We start from the raw sequence: 20345 nt of genomic DNA on the forward strand, positions 1-20345 counted from the left end.
ATAACGATGAAGATCATTTTTTGTGCTGCAATATTTGTAAAAAACGATGTTGTTTAATCTTATTTAAACATAGTTATCATTTATTTATTAAAATTACCATAACATAAATCAAAATAAAATTACGTATTTACAATATGAGTCATTCAAAGTACAACAGTCGGTCTCAATTATGTTGTCCTTCACAAATTATAAATTTACAGAAAGACGTCCAAAGAATCTAATTCAGCTATTCTCAAATAATATCTCAGACATTTTCGAAAATTCGTCTATCCAAACATATACGACCATTATATCATACGCGGACTAAAAATAGAGGAGGTTTGTCAAAATGTCGACATTTTCAGAATTGTATATTGATTGGATTTTTCGAATAAAACTTACGGAAAATACAGTTTCAAAATAGTGTAAATGTATACAAGACCAGCTTTTCGTTAATGTGAGAGAAATTGGGGTATTGAAATTTTTGAATGATGAAATAATTTTTTGTACATCTACTTGTGATCATCGTAATTTGAGATGACCCTTATCAAAATGTTACCTGTCGTCTAAGGCATAGGTGTAACGTGTCTGTATCGATTAGTTTTCGAAAATGTTTTATACCACAATGCCCATAAAATATCAATGTTCAAATATTGACATATACCTATATCGTTAGATTTTATAGAATGTTATCAAGTGTTTAACTTATCTGTGGGCATGTGTACATTTTATTTACATTTTGCTACCGCAAATATACAACTCTGACATGGTTGAGCTAAACTAACTGTTACATGTATGTTTGATTAAGAAGAGACATTAGTTTTATAAACTGATGTGTAAGCAGTTCAGTAATTGATAGTGAAACTTGTTTCTTAATTTTTGACTTAACATTTGCTTGTTTATAAAATAAATTGACCAATAATGAAAATAAGACTTGGTGCGTTTAAAGCGTTTCTCTTAATAAACATTATGAGGAACGTTCAAACTTGGTTGTATAACTACTTGAATACGTGAAAATCGATATCAATTAAAGGAAACAGTAGATAATTGATGTTCAAATAAATAAATAAATAAATACATTAAGAACATTGAAATAACAATGGAGCAAAACAAATAGTCTAAATGGTAAGGTATGTATGCATCAAAAGCCACGTATTAACACTCAGTCAACAAAATTCAAAAGAGAAAACAAACTGCCTGATTTATGCAAAAACAATAATTATAGTGAAACATATATGTCATACAGGAATAAAGACCACTACTGCAGTACAGAATCCTGACTTCTGACTTAAAACATGGGTTTTGACATGTTTGCGGGCACTCAGCTGTCCAACCAACTTAGAACATTGCTGTGCGTACATAACATGATTACAGTTAGTAAAGACTTGACTAAGCACATCCAACTGAAGATTAAAAAACTTACAAAAAGAAACAAACTACCAATCTAAGACGGCTCCTAGTTACTGAAATATTGTTGAAAGTCAATAACATATATTTTTAAATGATATGAGCAAATCAAACCTAATACTGATAAATCAGCAAGTAAAATACGGATGACTTCGACCTGTTGATATAAATCATGAGTTAATATCGCGTTTCCGCCCGGTCCAATACCGAAAAAGCCGTATTGGACGTTCACTTCCTGTTTCTTTTTTTACGCATTATCTAACTTTGGCCGTATCATCATGCACATGATGCATAAGATACATTTGTATCATTTTTGGTAAAATAAAATAACACAAAAAAGTTTTAATGATATTCTGTGTTTTAAAACTCTTTAAAGCGGAAATTTCCACAGCCTTTACAAGTAACATTTTCGATTATTATCTTTGTTTCATTCCGTTGATCAATCATCAGAACGCAGACGTTAAAGAGTACGGATAGTTAAAATGTCTGATTTATTCTTCCCAGCTACTTTATATTTGGCACATAAAAATATTTGAATTTGCATCGATTAAGTACTTGCACGAGAAATCACAAATTTCATGAATGTTGACACAAATCAATCTTGACTGCAAAAAGACAAGTTTAAAATATGAATGTCTGTATATACTTTATGGTAAGTTTAATCGAAGAATTATAATCATTTCATAAAAGTGTTATGAATTGGCTATTTCTGTATTGTCCCTGTTATAGATTTTCGATCAGCTGTATTGGTTCACGACTCGATCGAGTCTCGGGGCTAATACAGCTTCACTCGAATCTATAAGAGGAACAGTACAGAAATAGCCAGTTAACAACACAGTAATAGATAAATTATGTCTGCCAAAAGCACAACGTTTTGCAGTGCCAACATATGAGTTCGTTATACGACAAAGAAGTAGGACCAATACGTTTTAATAGCTGCATACGGTACCGATTTTACTGCACCAGTTGCCCCAGATGCTCATTTCGACAAGTGATACTTGAGGCAAAAACATTTGAAAAATATAACACTTATCAAAGAAACAAGTAGATAGTAAACCAAAAAAGGACAAATAACATAACCAAAGCCGGGCAAGGAACCAGAGCTTTCCATGAGAGATATACATTTCCTTAATTATTTTTCTGAAAGTTTTGTAACAGCAAATTTAAGTGACACAAACATCCGCGTTTTCATTTTAGCACTGGCTACTGGGCTGGTGATACCCTCAGGGACTTACAGTCCACAAGCAGAGGTATCGAAACAGCGGTACAAATAACTTAAACGGTTACAATTTTACTGTATTTCTTTATGGAGTATCCAGTCTGAAATTGAGATTTCTAGATTTGAAATATTCAAATCGGATAATTATAATGTTCTATCAAAATTGATTTAAAACTTCTTTTGGAAATTTTTGAAGTATCATAGAACTCTTGAATATTAAATGTGAAAATAATATAAAGGACAAAGATAAATATTGTAATTATTTTCAATCAAATGGCGTTAAATAGATCATTACTGTTTTAGGCCATAACAGTGATTTATGACAAAAAAGAACAAGTCTGTTATAAGGGACGCAATTGGTGCCCATAGGAATACCTTAAACCTGTCGTTAACTTTATTGCTGAAACGTTCATGTGTGTAGGCAAGCACAATGATGAAACTTTGGATTCGTGGTGTCATCTAATTATGATGTCATCTACGGATAGTCACGTTATATAAATAGTCATTTATCAAGAAATTTGACCGGAAGTAACACGACTAGTAATGTTTACTTTGCATGCCTGGCAACTAGTACAGTAAGCAGAAGAGACCATTAGCTAGATATTACTGCACATACGTGACTGCAAATTACACCACCTATAAGGGAATTGGAGTTGACGGAGAATTTCCTGCAATTTTGGATAGGAAGTCTGGCTACGAAACTGATAGGATTAGATTAATATGAAAACGGGTTCTATATTGTCCGCGTTCTTATGCTGGTCAAGGAATTGGAAGGTTCCCATTCTGAATGAGTATTCTTTCGGTGTGGCGGAAAATAAAGAGTGCCTCCCAGTCATAAATGTACATAAATTCAGTTCGGTTTCGTGATAAATGACTTCACTTCGCTTGATAACGACAAGAATCCTTAAGTAAATTCACCGCTATATGACCTGAACTATACTTGTAAACTAGTAATTTGTATGAGTTGCTAAAATCAAGGAAAGGGCTTCGGACGCACGGAATTAATAAAGTGGTATTTTCATTTAAAGAAATTGGCAATCAGTCAACCGAACAGGCATGCGCTGAGCGAGAATGAAAATGAAGTCGTTTTTGAGTTAGCATGTGACAGCTTCTACCGGTTCCAAGACTTCTATTGACCCGTGCGCAAACCAAATTTCTCTTTGCGTGTCTTCAAAGTTAAACATGACGTCAATCAATTTGCTATCATCAGGAGAAGTATAGGGATGATCAGATTTACACACTGCATTTAACCGTTGGGTTGTGACACAGGAAATTACAATTCTAACAACAGTTGACATTTGACATATGTTTTAAGTCCTTCAAACCATTTAAATACTCCATCATCAAAACTTTAGAATACAAATTTATACTCCGAATTCTCTAAATCATAAAGGAAACAAATTAGCACCGCTTTTCCCATTAAAGATGAAATGAATCCATTTTTGAGAAAAAAAAAATGAATTATCAAGATTAAAAATGATTTGCCCAGCATTTCAGCCAGCTTGAGTTGTTAAGTTCAAAATAACACAAAAGTTAATTTGATTAAAAAAATAGAAGTCTCTAAGGATATTGTTCCCGGTTTTTGATTTAATGTATTTGGATGAAAGTTAAAGTTGCTTGATGTGATGCTGTGATAGGTATCTTCACAGTGTTCCTTTCCAAAAGAATTCATCTAGTTGTTAACTACGGTGGTAAGAACTTGCTACTGTTGTCTCAATTTTATGGTTCAGTGATCATGTTTAGGTTAACATTTTATTTTTATTTTGATTGTAAGGGAATATACAAACGCAAATTAAATTCAGCAAGTAAATACATAAAGAACCATTTAACTCATAGATCCATAGGATTTTGCTAAAGCATAATAAACTCAAATTATTGCTGGTTTGACAATATGTGTTATTTTCGATGAACATTATATAATCATTTGTCTTATGACATATTCCTAAAATATATATTTTTACATAATAATACAACTTCCAATCCAAAGTCAAACTCGAACGATCTATGTTTTGCACGCGAAGTTTTCGCGTTTCGGAACAACTCCAATTACACTTATTGCATCCCTGTCTTTCAAAATAAAAATGGCGGAAAACATTATCTGTAGACTGATATATATTGCAAAGTTGACATTGATAAGAACGCAATTTTGAGTATACTTGTAAAGTACGAGACAACGAGTTCAATGATAAAACAAGGGTCAATTCTACGAAAAAAAATTAGAATTAAAACAGTTTGGAAAGGGCAAAATCCAAATACTTATTATATAGCTAGTTCGGACGAGGTAGAATAAATGACGGAAACAGATTATAGTAAAATTAGTGAGAAAAGTAGAAAAAATAACCATATTACAGTCTAGCAAATATTAGTTTTGTCATTCATATATGCATAAGTGCATCATACTGTTACCTTTCATTGCAACAGCACAAGTTTATTTGAACAAATAATATAAATACTTGATATATCTATTAATAGATAATAAAAGAGTAATTTCATGAATATTTTAGAATATCGTTCCTCGCACAGTGTTATATTGCACTCGCAAGGTGGTGCGAGATGACACACTGCTTTGAAAGTAGTCCTCTATATTTATGCAATAACCCTATCAGATTAATGTACAGCATGGGTGTCAAACTATACAGGTTTATCTGAAATATCAAAAGAAAACATTAATATACAAAACGGATATCGCACAGCTATCATTTGAACATTGCATTTCAAAAAGGTGTGGTTTGTTGAATTAACCTCTTCACAGTAGAAAATATCTCCCACTGGTTTCATAAATCGGTCAAATTTATTAGTGCAATATAGTTGGCCTTCATTGTACATGTTGAAATAAAATACAAGGTATGCGGAAATATTTTTCATTAATTATAATGATTTTGTGCAAATTATTAAATCTTTTGTATATAGTTCCTTATAATTATGCGTATTCATACATAAATTTTATTTTAAATTTTAAAACTTCCTCCTTGTGCTTCATATTATCAAGCTGCAATTAGTTTGGCTTAACAGCCAATTCAGATCGATACATTCCAGGTATGTTAATTATATTTATCATGAACGCTTTTTATCGTTTTCGTTTACCTGCAAAGCTTACATCACAGTGATTACACATAACTAATTCGGTAACGTTTGGAATGACCATCAATCGGAATAACGATAAACTGTTTTTTTAACTGCCGTTTAACATTAAGCAATGTATGTCAATTATCATTCAACCAATCAAGAAAATACCACTAACTAATTGAAGCAGAAACAATTGCATTATTTCAATAGGAAAGATAATAATGAGAAATTTTTTTTTACACCGCTGCATTCTATATGTTCCTGTCCTAATTTATGAGCATGTAGTTTAATTGGTGTAGTTGGTTTCGCTCTGTATTTTTTTTTCGCTTGTTGTTATGTACATAAATCAGGGCTTCGTTCTTCTTTTGAATTGTTTTACATGGAACGGGGACCCAATTATTTCCCCCAATAATTCAATGCAATTTTATCCAAATTGAGGGGCAGATTTTTTATTCCCAATATTAGACTGCAAAATTTCAGTTACTTTCTTATACTAGTAGCCCCTTCATGGTTTCTTGGAGAATGTTTAGAGGATCATGACCAGCATTTAAAAGAGCAATACTGTTTTGAGTATTAATGGGGTTATTTTGTTAACTTCTCGGTTAAAATCGAAAATAAAATTTGGACCATTTACTCGGACAATCATCCACCTAATACATTTCAAAATCACTTAAAATTTAACAGAAGTTGAAAGTTTGATAAATACCCTTTAGATACACTACAATTTTAAGCATCTTTACATATTTTTCATCTCGGTACAATATCCCATTTAAAAAATTGTAGATTTATTAAGGGACTTCATTCGTGGGTACTGGACTGTTCCACATTGTATCATGTCAGGGCCTTTTATTGCTTAGTTTATGCTTAAATATCTGATTTTACACAGATTGTGAAAAATTTGAAAACAGACAAAAGTCATGCCACCATCACTCAATTTCTTAATGAACAAATACATTTAGGCTTCATGCTTAGAGATCTATAATAGCACATTACCACCAGTGACGGAAAATTGCAGCCCTGCCAAAATCATGTCACATGAGAATAATTTCTATCTCGGAGGTTTCAATTCTCATGTCCAGTTACGTAACGGGTAAGTTTGAATTCTAGAAATGAGCTCCGTCTTCTGAAGTCTTTTAATGCCACAAATACGTTCAAATTCAGGCGCTTTCTAATTGCAAACTACATTTCCCTTTTCCCATATACGATAATAGTAGGTTTTTTTTCGAGATACATACTAAAGAAAGTTGGTTTTCAGAGATTTTTAGTCCAAACAATGTAGGTTGTCGTTGCTTTTCTTTACGCAATCTTTACCTATCCTCCTTGACTAACTCATTTAAACATACACGTCACAGTATTTTTAGTGCATTTAGGACAAAATCAAATATATCATTTTGCGTTTGGTATATGGGACATTCAACGAGATGTATAGTAATGACAAATACTGGTTGGACACAAAGACCAATCAGGATAAACCATTCTCTTATTCTTATTATCATGTTTTCGTCGTTTCAATGGCTACTCTTATGGTACTCAATGGTTTATTGTAACATTCACGTCTGCGTTCTTAACTTTGAATATCCTTGATGTTTATCGCTATTTTCTAATATGAGCTCAGAGGGAGTCCAAATGTAAATGCCGTTGTTTTTTTCTTATTTATGTATCAAAAAGGAACTGACGGCTTTATCAGGTATTTTCCTTTTCATGTTTACGAGGGGAGATAATTTAGTTTTTCCTATGTTTCTTTTCTTGTATTTGTTCAAGAGGAAGACGTTGTTTTAGGTGGTCATGATTATGTTGAGAGTTACTGTTTATGCTGTTTTTGCAAATCGCACAAATATTTTCTCTTCCTTTTTGTGATTTTGTTACGAAAAGGCTTCTGGGTACTCGAGTCACAATGTTGAGGTTTTGTAACTGCCACTGCTGTTCTTACTTTCGAATAGGATCAGGCTGATTTCAAAATGGTACTTGGTTGCCCCACTCGTGTCAATCTAACTATTTTGGTTGTTTCAGGCTTTAAAAGCTGCTGTAAATCCGGTTGGTTTGAGTATTTCTTCCGGTTCAAGGATCGCTATGGCGACACTACATGTCAAAACCGAGGAAAACAGTTATATTTCGTCGGGAATATAAATTAAGGAATAGACCGTAGGAATATCAAACAGAGTTTTTCAACTCTCATCATATAAACTGACGATACACATGAAGCAATTAGTTAATAATCAGAAGAGCCCGGAACAACTCGAAAAATATCGGGAACATCTTGATGCAACTCTAGAAATATCGGGGTATGTCTTGAGTAACTCGTTAAAATATCTGAGGCAGCTTGGAATCGTCTTCAAAAATATCTGAATTATCTAGAAACCTATCGAGAGCATATTGTAGCAAACTGAAAAATATTTGGAACGGCCTGGAGCATCTTAAAAAATATAAAGAGCAACTTTATATCAGGAACAGACAATGAGCAGTATTGAGCAACAAAAAATATCGGGAGCAGCCTTGAGCAACTCGAAACCGATGTTTGCAAATAAAGGGAGATCCAACTAGGTCCAAATACTTGCCATTGTTGTTGAAAATTGTACTACTTCAAAAGAATAAGAAAAACTCGTTGTCGACCTTCATTCAGACAATCCAATCCTTAAACAGCAGCAACATAAACAATATGCAACACTTGAGCAGCAGCAGCAGCAGTACCAGCAGCGGCAGCATTTGAAAGAAGTTCGAAATCATAAAAAGAGTTAGATGAACACGATTGCACCAAACAAAACTCGTTACAGAATTAACAAATCCTATTCCGAAGCAGAAGCAATATTCAATCCTCCAGTAGCAACAGCAGCACAAAAATTAAAAAAAACCTTGAAAACGCAAGAACATACAAAAGCCGTTTTTAAACTCCCGAAAATATAGAGCAAAGCTCTTAAGGCATCTCCAAATATAGCGTGGTTATTTTTTTTCAACATAGCCATTAACTCTACAACAAATCAAACTTAATCCGTTTGAATAATTATACGCTGTCAGCTCCCTTTTGACACACACATAAGGTACACAAGGTAATGGTTTAGAATGTGAATCTTTGAGAAAGCACCCAATATGGAAGTTGAAACTTTCTCTTACTCCACCAAGTATTTTTTGCACAATTTTTTTCAGTGTGGTAATAGAGGGTTGAATGTTCGGTGATAACGGTTGGCAAAAATTGTACAAGTTCTGTATCCAAGCGCCTGTGTCAACTACAACACATTTTTTTGTTTGCGTTTTTGTTGAAATTATTTGTATGTTTGTTTGAGTTTTATGTCAGTTGTGTTGAATATCTGTGATGTATGTTCACAGAGTTTTGGCTGCTGGATCCCCATCATTGTCACATAAATGAATTTGGTAACCTTTTGATTAAGTTTATGTAAAGGATCGATAAGTTTACCCTGATCGTTTCCAAGTTTTCGGGCGCTGTAAACAACATCTCTATAAAAAATGAGAATTTGCTATCTCGTTTGAAATGAGGTACATTCAAACTTCAAAACCAAATCTTTATATCTATGAAAGAATTTAGTAAAGGTTTTAAGTAATTTGTTGTAACGAAATCCCTGACTTAATAATTTACCAGTAATACATGGATTACGTTCATTGAAATCCAAAAGGTCACAACAGACACGGGCATAGCGAACGAGTTGTGATATATAAACACCGTAAGATGGTGCCAAAGGAACATCACCGTACAAAAAAGGAAAAATAACAATAGGGAACGATAAATCGTCTCTTTTGTCGTAAATTTTAGTGTAGAGTTTCATGTCTGTTTGGGTTACTCGCCCAATTATGTCAATACAACTAAAAAAATCTGTTATACAAGTGGGGGCTTTAGCTAGCTATTAAACCAGGTTTAATGCACCATTTTCTTTTGAATATGGCTGTACCAAGTCAGGAATATAACAGTTGTTTTTCACTCTTGCAGTTGGTTGATAACGTTGGATTTCATCAGTTTTTTATGCACATCCCCTTTTTGAATTTACCTTGGAGTTTGGTATTTTTGTTATAATTTTTGTACTTTTGAAACCTTAAAAAAGACATAAGATAAATATACATGTTCTACACATCTAAGACTTTCCAAACGAAAAAGTATCGGAAAATTTTCAGTGCACTCCTATTTTCAAAAAGGTGGTTCAAAGATTTCCGGGGCATGCTTTTACAATATTAGCATGAAAACCTTAATTACCATCTCTGTGACATGTGACTCTGTATCACACATGCGCAGTTCTTCCTTCCAGTCGCACAATATCTAGTTACACAGACATAAAATTCATTTCCGTTTCCGCAATGTATAATGTCATATACGACGTCTTTTCCAGCTGATGACGTCACAATGCTCAGAGGTTATTTTTGGTTGAATATTCCTATTTGTGAGCATTTCATTGCAGATATTGTGACAATTTTTCCTTCCTTTTGTCAAATTGTCTTTGATTTGTTTATTTTCTCGCCACTAGAACGTGCCATATGACATCTGCAAATCGTAATTCAAAAGAAATTTTAAACTAAAAGAAAATATGCTGAAATGTCATATCATTAAAAAATAAACTATTAATAACTGCATGTATCTTATTTTTGTTTTATAACTAGTTGATGTAATATATTTTTTCTTACAGCAATTTCTTTTAACAAAGCATGGGATTGGTAATTCTTTGTGCAATGCTGTTGACCACACACTTTCGTTGTCAAACCATAGATCAGCATGACACAATATGTTCTTTCAACTCTAAGTGCAGATGTTGGACTGATCAGCATTTGCGGCATGTTGATTGCTCAAATGCTAACATGACAGATATACCAAACTTCCCACCAGAAACAGAAATTCTCAATATAAATTCTAACTATATTGAGTTTCTGCAGAATGACACATTTGAAAATTTAACAAATTTATTGGAGCTGGATTTGTCACATAATAAACTGATACGTATAGAGGCAAATGCGTTTATAGGGCTTGGTAAATTAGAGAAACTTTCGCTCGAAGCCAATCGCTTGAATTATACCGAAGAGTCGTTTGATACAACTGTATTAAATCCATTGCAATCGCTCACGTTATTAAATGTGAAACATCAAGAAATACTAAACATTCTACCTGGAGATATGATTCGAAAACTTCATTCTTTACGAAATTTGGAAACTGATCTTATTTCATCAACAGAAGGCATAGCCTTCGGGAAAGAGTTTTCGTACCTTGCACACCTTACACTATTGAAGGCAGGGAAGTGCAAACTGGAAATGGTCAACAATAATACGTTTATATATTTACCCTTCTTGGAAATAATACATTTGTCTGAGTGCATAATAACGCAGTTTGGAAAGGGGTGTATTTTTTGTCACTTAAATAATTTCAAATATCTCGATATATCTAAAGTTGTATGTGATTTTACCTCCTTCAAATTTTTAGCACTTGATTTTAAAGAGACAAAAATAAAAAAGATCAATATGTCAGAAACATTTTATAACACAGCATACCCCCCTTTCCATATGTTTGATTATTTAAAAAATAGTGGTATTACCGAAATTTATATGAACAAAAACGTCTTTGTAGGTTCGCATACAGGCGTTACTGGAAATATACCGAGCACACTTAAAATTTTAGATTTTTCGGAGAATTTTCTAACCTTAGTTGTTTTTCAGATGCGTGATCTGCTAACGTTGAATTTAAGATAAAATCAGTTGGGAAAAATGTTGGAAAAGGGTGGCTACAAAACTCCAGGACCAATCGCATTGCAAAACGTTGACCTATCACAAAACGGTATAAACGCTTTGTTATTTCAGGTGTTTGATGGCCATTGTAATGTTCAAACAATGAATCTCAGTGACAACGCATTAACAGATTTTACTCCGGATATTTCGGAAATGGTTAAGCTAAGATTTCTTGATTTATCGAAAAACAAGATTAAGAAATTTTCCAACGTCATGACAATGCAAAATATTTCAAGAATAGCTAAAAAGACGAATCTAAAAATAGATTTGTCAAACAATATTTTAGATTGTAGCTGTGCGTCCTTTGCATTTATTGAATGGATGCACGAAAACCATGGTATTTTTAATGATATCCATTCATATAAATGTAAAGCGGAAAACGGAACTTTTATAATTTTGAATCGACTTCAACATATTGTGTCCATGCTAAAAAAAGAATGTGAAACGTACACTGTCTTGATAATTTGTATTTCCTTGGCAATAGTCACTGCTCTTTTAATTCTATCTGGCGGATTGTTATACCGATATCGTTGGAGATTGCGTTATGTGTACTATATGACAAGAAATAGATACAAGCGATACAAACAAATTGAAGAAAATAATGATTACAAATACAATGCTTTCATTTCCTATGCTGACGAGGAAGCAGCTTTTGTTAAAAACGAATGCATTCCTGAATTAGAAGGAAACAGAAATTTAAGTCTGTGTATACATCATCGTGACTTCGTTGCTGGAGAAGATATCACCCAAAATATAACGAATGGAATACACGATAGTAACAAAACAATCTGCATTGTCACTCAATCTTTTTTAGATTCATATTATTGCATGTTTGAATTTAACATGGCTAAAATGGAGAGTATTTATTCGCGAGAAGGACAGAACATTTTATTTCTTGTATTTTATGAAAATATTCCGTCAAAAAATCTTCCTTTGGTGATGCTGGAGGTGGTACAACAGCAGTCTTACATTGAATATCCAAGCGACGCTACCGAAAGAGTTGTGTTTTGGGAGAATATCAAACAAGCAATTGAATAGTTTATCAAAACAATAGTGTGTGTTCATTGTATGAGTTTAAGTATCATTTAAAAATTTGGTATTTGAAGGGTATTATGCCTGCAATAAAATCCTTCAACAACCAAAGTTTAATAATATATAACTTAGTCTATTCGAGATTATACACCGTGCACTTTTTGATATCAAATCAATACTTCTCCTTTCGATGATCGAGAACATAAACATTAAAATACTTTCGCTCAAATATTCAATTCATCTTACTCTTTCGTTTAGTGTATTTACTTACAAAATGTATATATTTTCATGTGCGTAAAAAAAAATATGTAATTCCTGTTTTATTCTTTCGGACCAACGTTTGTTCGAATGAAACATTGAACATGTTTTTATATTTGTGTAAACATGAATATCTAGATCTGGTTTACCCTGGGAACAATATATCCAATATATATGTTCCTGATTTACACGGAGCGCCTTATAGATAAATATTAGTTTTATTATGGTAAAAGATAATGTTAAGGTGGTACCTAACACTAAAGGGAGATAACTCTGTAAAAATCAGCGAAACGTTTTAACTACGTTGTATTGTTAAGGAAATATTAAGCTTCTCAATGATCAAAATTAGTGTTTGTCAAACTGCTAGATAACCAATGAAATTTTTCTGATAAAGTGGTTGGTTCAAATTTTTTGAAATTTTTATATTTTTGTCAAAGGGTCAAAGTAAACATTTTGTCAAAATTTTATAAAAATTAAATGAGCCAAATTAATATTAGTCAAGGTGTTGGATACCACCTTAAATTTATAAAATAATGACGCTTCAACATGAAACATTACAAATATTTATCAGATTTGTTTTATAGCCTTTACCTCTACTCTCTTGAAATTGCACACCCGTTTATATTGTCGAGAAATCTTACAGAAGAAAAAAAAAACCACTCAGATCTGTGATTGTTCCCTAATTTTGGACATTTTGACTTTTTATGTACATTATTTCGAAATTGTTATTTGTGTTTTAATATTTTCGAATAAATCGATGTGTATTTCAAAAGTCATTGAGTTCTTGTACATATTATAAATTCCATTTTATTTAGGATTGTGAAATCAATTTCTGCTTCAAATTGTATGTAAAAATTCATACGTACAGTGTTGTTTCAAGCATACCAGTTAATTCGTGCTCTTACCCGCAAATATTAATATCGTATGGAGTCTGATTTACCAATACATATGAAACAATAAACATATTTCCGACTATTTGACTATAATCACACAAAATAATTAAGAAAAAAAAAAAAAAAAAGAAACAAAGTATCAACCTAAAAGAAATCGAAATGTAGTTCAAAGTCAATTGCAATTATAAGTAATAGATAAACTATGTTTTTTTAAAGATTCAAGTATTCAGGTTTATTGTAATTTTTGTCTGCGAGTGAAAACTTCTTATAATCTGACAGACTGTGAGCGTACTGAAAAAGTACGCGTACGGTCTGCACCGGTGTTGTGGATCATAACAGACACTGAATGGATTTATTTCTTATGTTTTATAGAATTTGCAAAGGAAATTTCAATGTCAAATATAGGCTCCACCATATGTCAGTGTCTCCAGCATATACATAAAGAGAACGCTATGTTGGAGTTTCTTGTGGGTGCACAAATGTTTACTAAAAAATACAAAAAGAGTACCATAGCTAGAAAATTTTTCAGAAATGTTGTCTGTTTCATTGATAGAAAATCGCAATACAAAGATCAAATTTTTGGGTATCAAAATAATATACTATAATCTTTTCATTTATCAAAAAATATAATTCAAGCTGATAAAAAATACCTTCAAAAACAAAAATCCGTGATTTTTCTTAGATCTATATAAAATCGGGAGAAAACAAAAAGCGAATTGATTATTAGATAATAAAAAAAAAAATTGTGTGGACTTTATCGGTGTTTTTTTATGGACTAAGCGGAACTTGTTATTGTGGACTTTTACGGTGTTTTTTTTGTGGACTTTAGCGGAGGTAATTTTGTGGACTTTAGCGGAAAAAATGTGGACTTTAGCGGAAAAATTGTGGACTTTAACGGCGTTGTGGACTATAGCGGAAATTTGTTGTGGACTTTAGCGGTGTTGTGGACTTTAGAGGAATTGTGGACTTTAACGGTGCCACATACATGTTTCTGATAAAATCATTTCTTGTACCCCTCCATCTATTTTCTCAGCATTTTGGCTAATGAGACTGACTTGATTTGTATTAAATTAAATAAAAAAAATTACTCAAAAACTACTTATTGTAAATACACATTTTTTTCACAGAGTTAAGCTTGTTATCAAATTTTTAAAATTCATTGATAATTTCCGCATATATCACATGTTTTGGAAATAATTCCAAAACGAGATTTCAACGATAAATACTGTGCATTCTTATTCCTATTGTCATTATAAGCACGGTCCACAAATGTTCAAATTAAACTTCAAAGAGTTGGATATTTCTACTCTTATCAATACAAGACGTCTCCGAATTTTGTATCACTTTCATTTCTTTTTTCATGAAATTAACTGTCTTATGAAATATTTCGCAACCGAGATGAACAAATGACGTGTATTTAGCATATGCTTTAATTAATTAATATAATGACATTAGGAGGCTTTTTATAACTTGTAAATGCAAATTTCAAAAGATTCATTACAATTTTAGTATCTTTATAAAAAAAAATCACTGATATTCTGAAGTGTTAACAACTTTCAAAGATTCAATGACAATTTATTTCTATTCCAATCCTTTAAAGTTTAGTTTAGTCTTGGGAGTTAAAGCATTACAAAATTCAATAAACAACATAATTGTAGAACCACATAAGTGATCGTAATTGTATACCCTGAGAGTTGACAAGCAGTTTTAATGTATTACTAGAACACACCCGCGAAATCCCGGGCATTTAGAGTGTGGTTGAAAGTATGTAAACTGTAGTAGGATGAATTTTTGTAAAAGATTTTATGACTGGAGAATTTCAGGAAAGGTATCAAAAGTCATAGGTACTGCGACAGGACAATATTTTCTAGCCCGCTCCCTTTTTTCCAAAGTCCGTTATTTTTTTGTTTTCTGTTAATTTCAATTATTTTCGCGTTTTCTGTATACTATGAACATACATAATTGTTTATCATAAATAAAGTATAAAGGCCTTCGAAAATAGTGGAATTAATTACTTTTGGAGTGTCAAGAACTCGTTGGAAGTACTTGATAAATTGCATGCATATATTGGTGATTTTGAATCTGTTCAAAGTTTTGATTTTTCTACCCTATATACCACATTGCCTCACATTCTCATTAAGAAAAAATTCACACACCTAATTAAATGGGCATTTAAAAAGTCAGAATGTGAATATATATGTTCAAACTCTTTTAGGTCATTTTTTAGTAGCAATAAACAAAAAAACTATGTCAATTGGACATGCTTTGATACTATATATGCCCTTGAATTTTTACTAGATAACATTTTTGTTCGCTTTGGAGATTCCGTATATCGTCAGGTTATCGGAATTCCAATGGGGACTAACTGTGCACCACTTATTGCGGACCTTTTTTTGTATTGCTATGAGTTACAATTTATGACAAAAATCAGTAAAGACCCATCGAAACAACATCTGATACACAAATTTAATAATACTTTTAGATATTTGGATGATATTTTGGCTCTCAATAATGACGACTTCAGTATGTATACTAAAGAAATTTATCCTGTTGAACTTACTTTAAATAAAGCTAATACTAACAATGACCACTGCCCTTTCCTCGATCTTGATATCTATATCATTAACGGAAAGCTTAATACTAAAATATATGATAAAAGAGATGATTTTTCATTTCCTATCGTTAATTATCCATTTTTAGATGGTGACGTTCCCTTGTCACCATCTTACGGTGTTTATATATCTCAACTTGTACGATTCGCTCGTGTATGTAACAATGTTTTAGATTTTAACGAGAGAAATGTATGTATTACTGAAAAATTATTACACCAGGGTTTTCGATATCACAAACTAGTCAAAACATTTACTAAATTTTATCATCGGTATAAGGACATCATTCGTAAATATAGCTCAACATGCAGACTTCTTATACGTTCAGGTATTTCACATCCAATTTTTTATGGAAATATTCTTTATAAAGCACAAAAATGTCAGTATTCACCTCTGAAACTAACAAAACCTTTAAATAGACTTATTAAGAAGGGATATAGTTACGATACTGTTGTCAGGTCATTAAAGATTGCATATTTTGGCGTTGATATTGATTCACTTATAGGGTCTTTGCATCTGCACTAAACACATTTATTTAAAAACCAGTTGTTGGCATGACACGGGTTATGTTCTTCTCATATATGTTATGATGGTATGATACTAAACCCCTAACGGGAAGGATTGTGCCTGATATTCATATGATGAAGACATAATCTTTCAATCAGTTTAATTGAAGTCTGGAGCTGGCATGTCAGTTAACTGCTAGTAGTCTGTTGTTATTTATGTATTATTGTCATTTTGTTTATTTTCTTTGGTTACATCTTCTGACATCAGACTCGGACTTCTCTTGAACTGAATTTTAATGTGCGTATTGTTATGCGTTTACTTTTCTACATTGGCTAGAGGTATAGGGGGAGGGTTGAGATCTCATAAACATGTTTAACCCCGCCGCATTTTTGCGCCTGTCCCAAGTCAGGAGCCTCTAGCCTTTGTTAGTCTTGTATTATTTTTAATTTTAGTTTCTTGTGTACAATTTGGAGTTTAGTATGGCGTTCATTATCACTGAACTAGTATATATATTTGTTTAGGGGCCAGCTGAAGGACGCCTCCGGGTGCGGGAATTTCTCGCTGCATTGAAGACCTGTTGGTGGCCTTCTGCTGTTGTCTGTTCTGTGGTCGGGTTGTTGTCTCTTTGACACATTCCCCATTTCCATTCTCAATTTTATATTTGCTATTTACTATCAATTCCAACTTTATCATCCACGGCGGTCACTGATATATTATATAGAGAGTCTCTATATTTTATAGTAGTATGATCATAGTATACATGCAGACAAACGCGAAAATAATTGTCCTGTCCCCGAGTACTTATGAAAATTATGTGTAATTAAAACAGTCCTAAGCGGAAGTCTTGTCTATGACTTAAAAGTCCGTCCGATGACGGAAACAATATCCGGACGCCTTTATTTTCGTTTTTCTCCCAAAATAACCCAAACTGAATAATCATTAGAATAGATGACAAATGCGACTATGCATGGTACCTATAGATAAAGGCAACAGTAGTATACCGCTGTTCGAAACTCATAAATCGATAGAGATAAAAACAAATCCGGGTTACAAACTAAAACTGAGGGAAACGCATCAAATATAAGAGGAGAACAACGACACAACAAAAACACAACATTAAAATGTAACACACACTGAAACCAACTATAATATAACAATGGCCATTTTTCCTGACTTGGTACAGGACATTTTAAGAAAAAAATGGTGGGTTGAACCTGGTTTTGTGGCATGCCAAACCTCCCGCTTTAATGGCAACGTCAAACACAACACCAAAACGACAACATCACATGACAGGACCACAATACAAATAAATGGGAGAACATATAGGACAAAGAAACACACGAATAATAGCTAACAAAAGGTACTAGGCTTACAATTCAATACGCCAGACGTGCGTCTCGTCCACACAAGACCATCCAGTGACGCTCAGATTTAGGACACAGAGGCATGATGATTAATTTATTGTGGAAGGAAGAGAAGCGACACACAAAATGAGGTCTTCTTATTGAATAGTATAGATGACTTTCTGAAATTTCCCTAGTACTATTGGTGTCCAAAATCGCCCATCAGAAGACAAAACAGAAATACTAATTTTGGAGAGACATATGAGCCTGCTGTCTTGAATTTGCCACTACATCAGACAACACAATTCTGTATCCACACTTGTTATCAACTAACTAAAAACGTAATTACAATTGATTATTTTGTTTAATGTAACCAAGGAAGTTGTAAGTTGCAACAGGTTTGAAAAAAATATCAAATCACTCAACTAAGGTATAAATTTATAGATAGCACGTCCTCTTGATTTACGTGTATACTGAATTTATGTGATACAGACGTACTGTTAGGAGCAAGCAATATGCACACAAAAATGTTTGTATATTTGATGTTCTTCACTTTTGAAATTTCTGCAGGTAAGACATTAGTTTATATTTCTTCATTTCAAATGAACAATTTGTTTGTGAAATATATGTACATAAAATAATCAATGTTTTGATGTGTTCGATCTCAGTTCTTCGTTGGTCAAAATTCAATTATGATGTCAATTTATTATGCTGTAATAAATAAACCAATAGAGAAACAGATTTCACCGAGTATATATATTTATTCTACCACTGCATCTCGTGTAAAACGATATTTTTCTCTCACGACAGTAACATTTCAATATTTAAAATGCTCGGCAAGCCTCGCATTTGTTCAATATGAACATTTAACTGTCTTCGAGAGAAGAAATATTATATCACACTCAATACAGTAGTAGAATCTTTAGTATATCACAAATGTTCATTTGATATATCAGCACTACCATATGAAAGCATGGTATGAATATTCCAATGTACTTTTGAATGAAATGTCTAAGCCATTTGTTGAAAAATTTATTTTAATGAAATTCAATGATTTCGTGGAATTCGTTCTAGATACCACAAAAAACAATTTTTTTCAAACATCGTCAGCTGTTTGTTATAAAAAGATGACAGGTTAATTGCAGTTTTCATAGAGTTTGAAAGAATTTTTGATACTTTTTCATGGCATTGGCTATGAATTACATTGTAGGTGCTTATCGAAGCATAAACATAGGATAATATATAAAGTTACAATGTAATAACTAATTGTATGAAAAATTAAAATCAAATAATGTGTATTAAAGTTTTGTTGTGGTGTTCTTCAGTTCTATGATAGTTGCTTGACAAGGCTTTATATATATATATATATATGTAAGATGATGCTCTTATTTATACTTTGAAAAAAAAAATGGTTCAAACTCTCTCAGGCAAGTTTGACCGTAGAAGAATTTGGCTATTATATATTATATTCGGGCACACGCACTATATAAAGAGTTATTTCAATTTACGATCATTTTGTAGTTGGGAAGGCGTATATTCCTTATATTCCTCATGTATTATAAACCCATTTGCAACGGCGAGATTTAATAACTACATTCGATTTTTATTTATATTGAGGTGTTACAAATTTAACATTTATCAGTCGTTGAACACATTTTATATTGAAAGTCGAATATAGTATTCTGGAGGGATGTGCTGGCATATTTCAGCCAGGGAATACATATAAAAATTGAAAGCTTTTCCCCATGTTCATATATTTTATTTTTTCCGAATTATAAACTTCATATTCCAGGTGTGAGTGAATTTCCCTGCAAATTTCCGTGTCCATGGCGCAATAAAACATTTAAGATATACAACACGGACGGACGCAATGTCTTTGATTTCAGTTTTAGTGGTGATGGTCAAACAAATAATATTACTCTGTTTGGTTCTTCACTACAACAGCAGCAGTGTTATCAAATGACAGAGCGCTTTATTATTACCAGGTATGTAAATTATTCATATTATGTGTTCCTTGTATTTGACGCTGTGGTTAAATTTAGTCATCTAGACTCTAAATTTGAAACAAAACGGTAAAATATTTCAATACTTTGACATTTGTGCTTCTTCTAATGATGAATGTAGAGGTTATTTAGCACGAAAGATCAAAATGCCAGTTTTAATGTCACTATGCACATAATATTGAACTATAAATTCGTAAATCCAAGTCAAGCATTGTCTAATATAATGAGAGTAGTCCAATTGGATATCATACCTTATGTCCTATCTTCTTATTGTTTAAACTAATGGTTCTTTAGGTTAAATTTCTTTCTTGAATAGG

The 20345-nt window shown here is 32.5% G+C and overlaps 1 protein-coding gene across 1 annotated transcript in view; it reads left to right on the plus strand.

Moving 5' to 3' along the window:
- Positions 1 to 11343: 11343 nt before the first annotated feature.
- The window catches only part of LOC127704367 (toll-like receptor 4), a 196407-nt gene continuing 187405 nt past the window's right edge, over positions 11344 to 20345 (plus strand). Inside the window, exon 1 of the mRNA XM_052208400.1 lies at positions 11344 to 12331. Coding sequence (XP_052064360.1) covers positions 11363 to 12331 — 969 coding nt within the window. The 5' untranslated portion in view covers positions 11344 to 11362. The remainder of the gene's footprint in view (positions 12332 to 20345) is intronic.

Source organism: Mytilus californianus, unplaced genomic scaffold (genome assembly GCF_021869535.1).
Source record: "Mytilus californianus isolate M0D057914Y unplaced genomic scaffold, xbMytCali1.0.p SCAF_6, whole genome shotgun sequence".
NCBI lineage: Eukaryota > Metazoa > Mollusca > Bivalvia > Mytilida > Mytilidae > Mytilus > Mytilus californianus.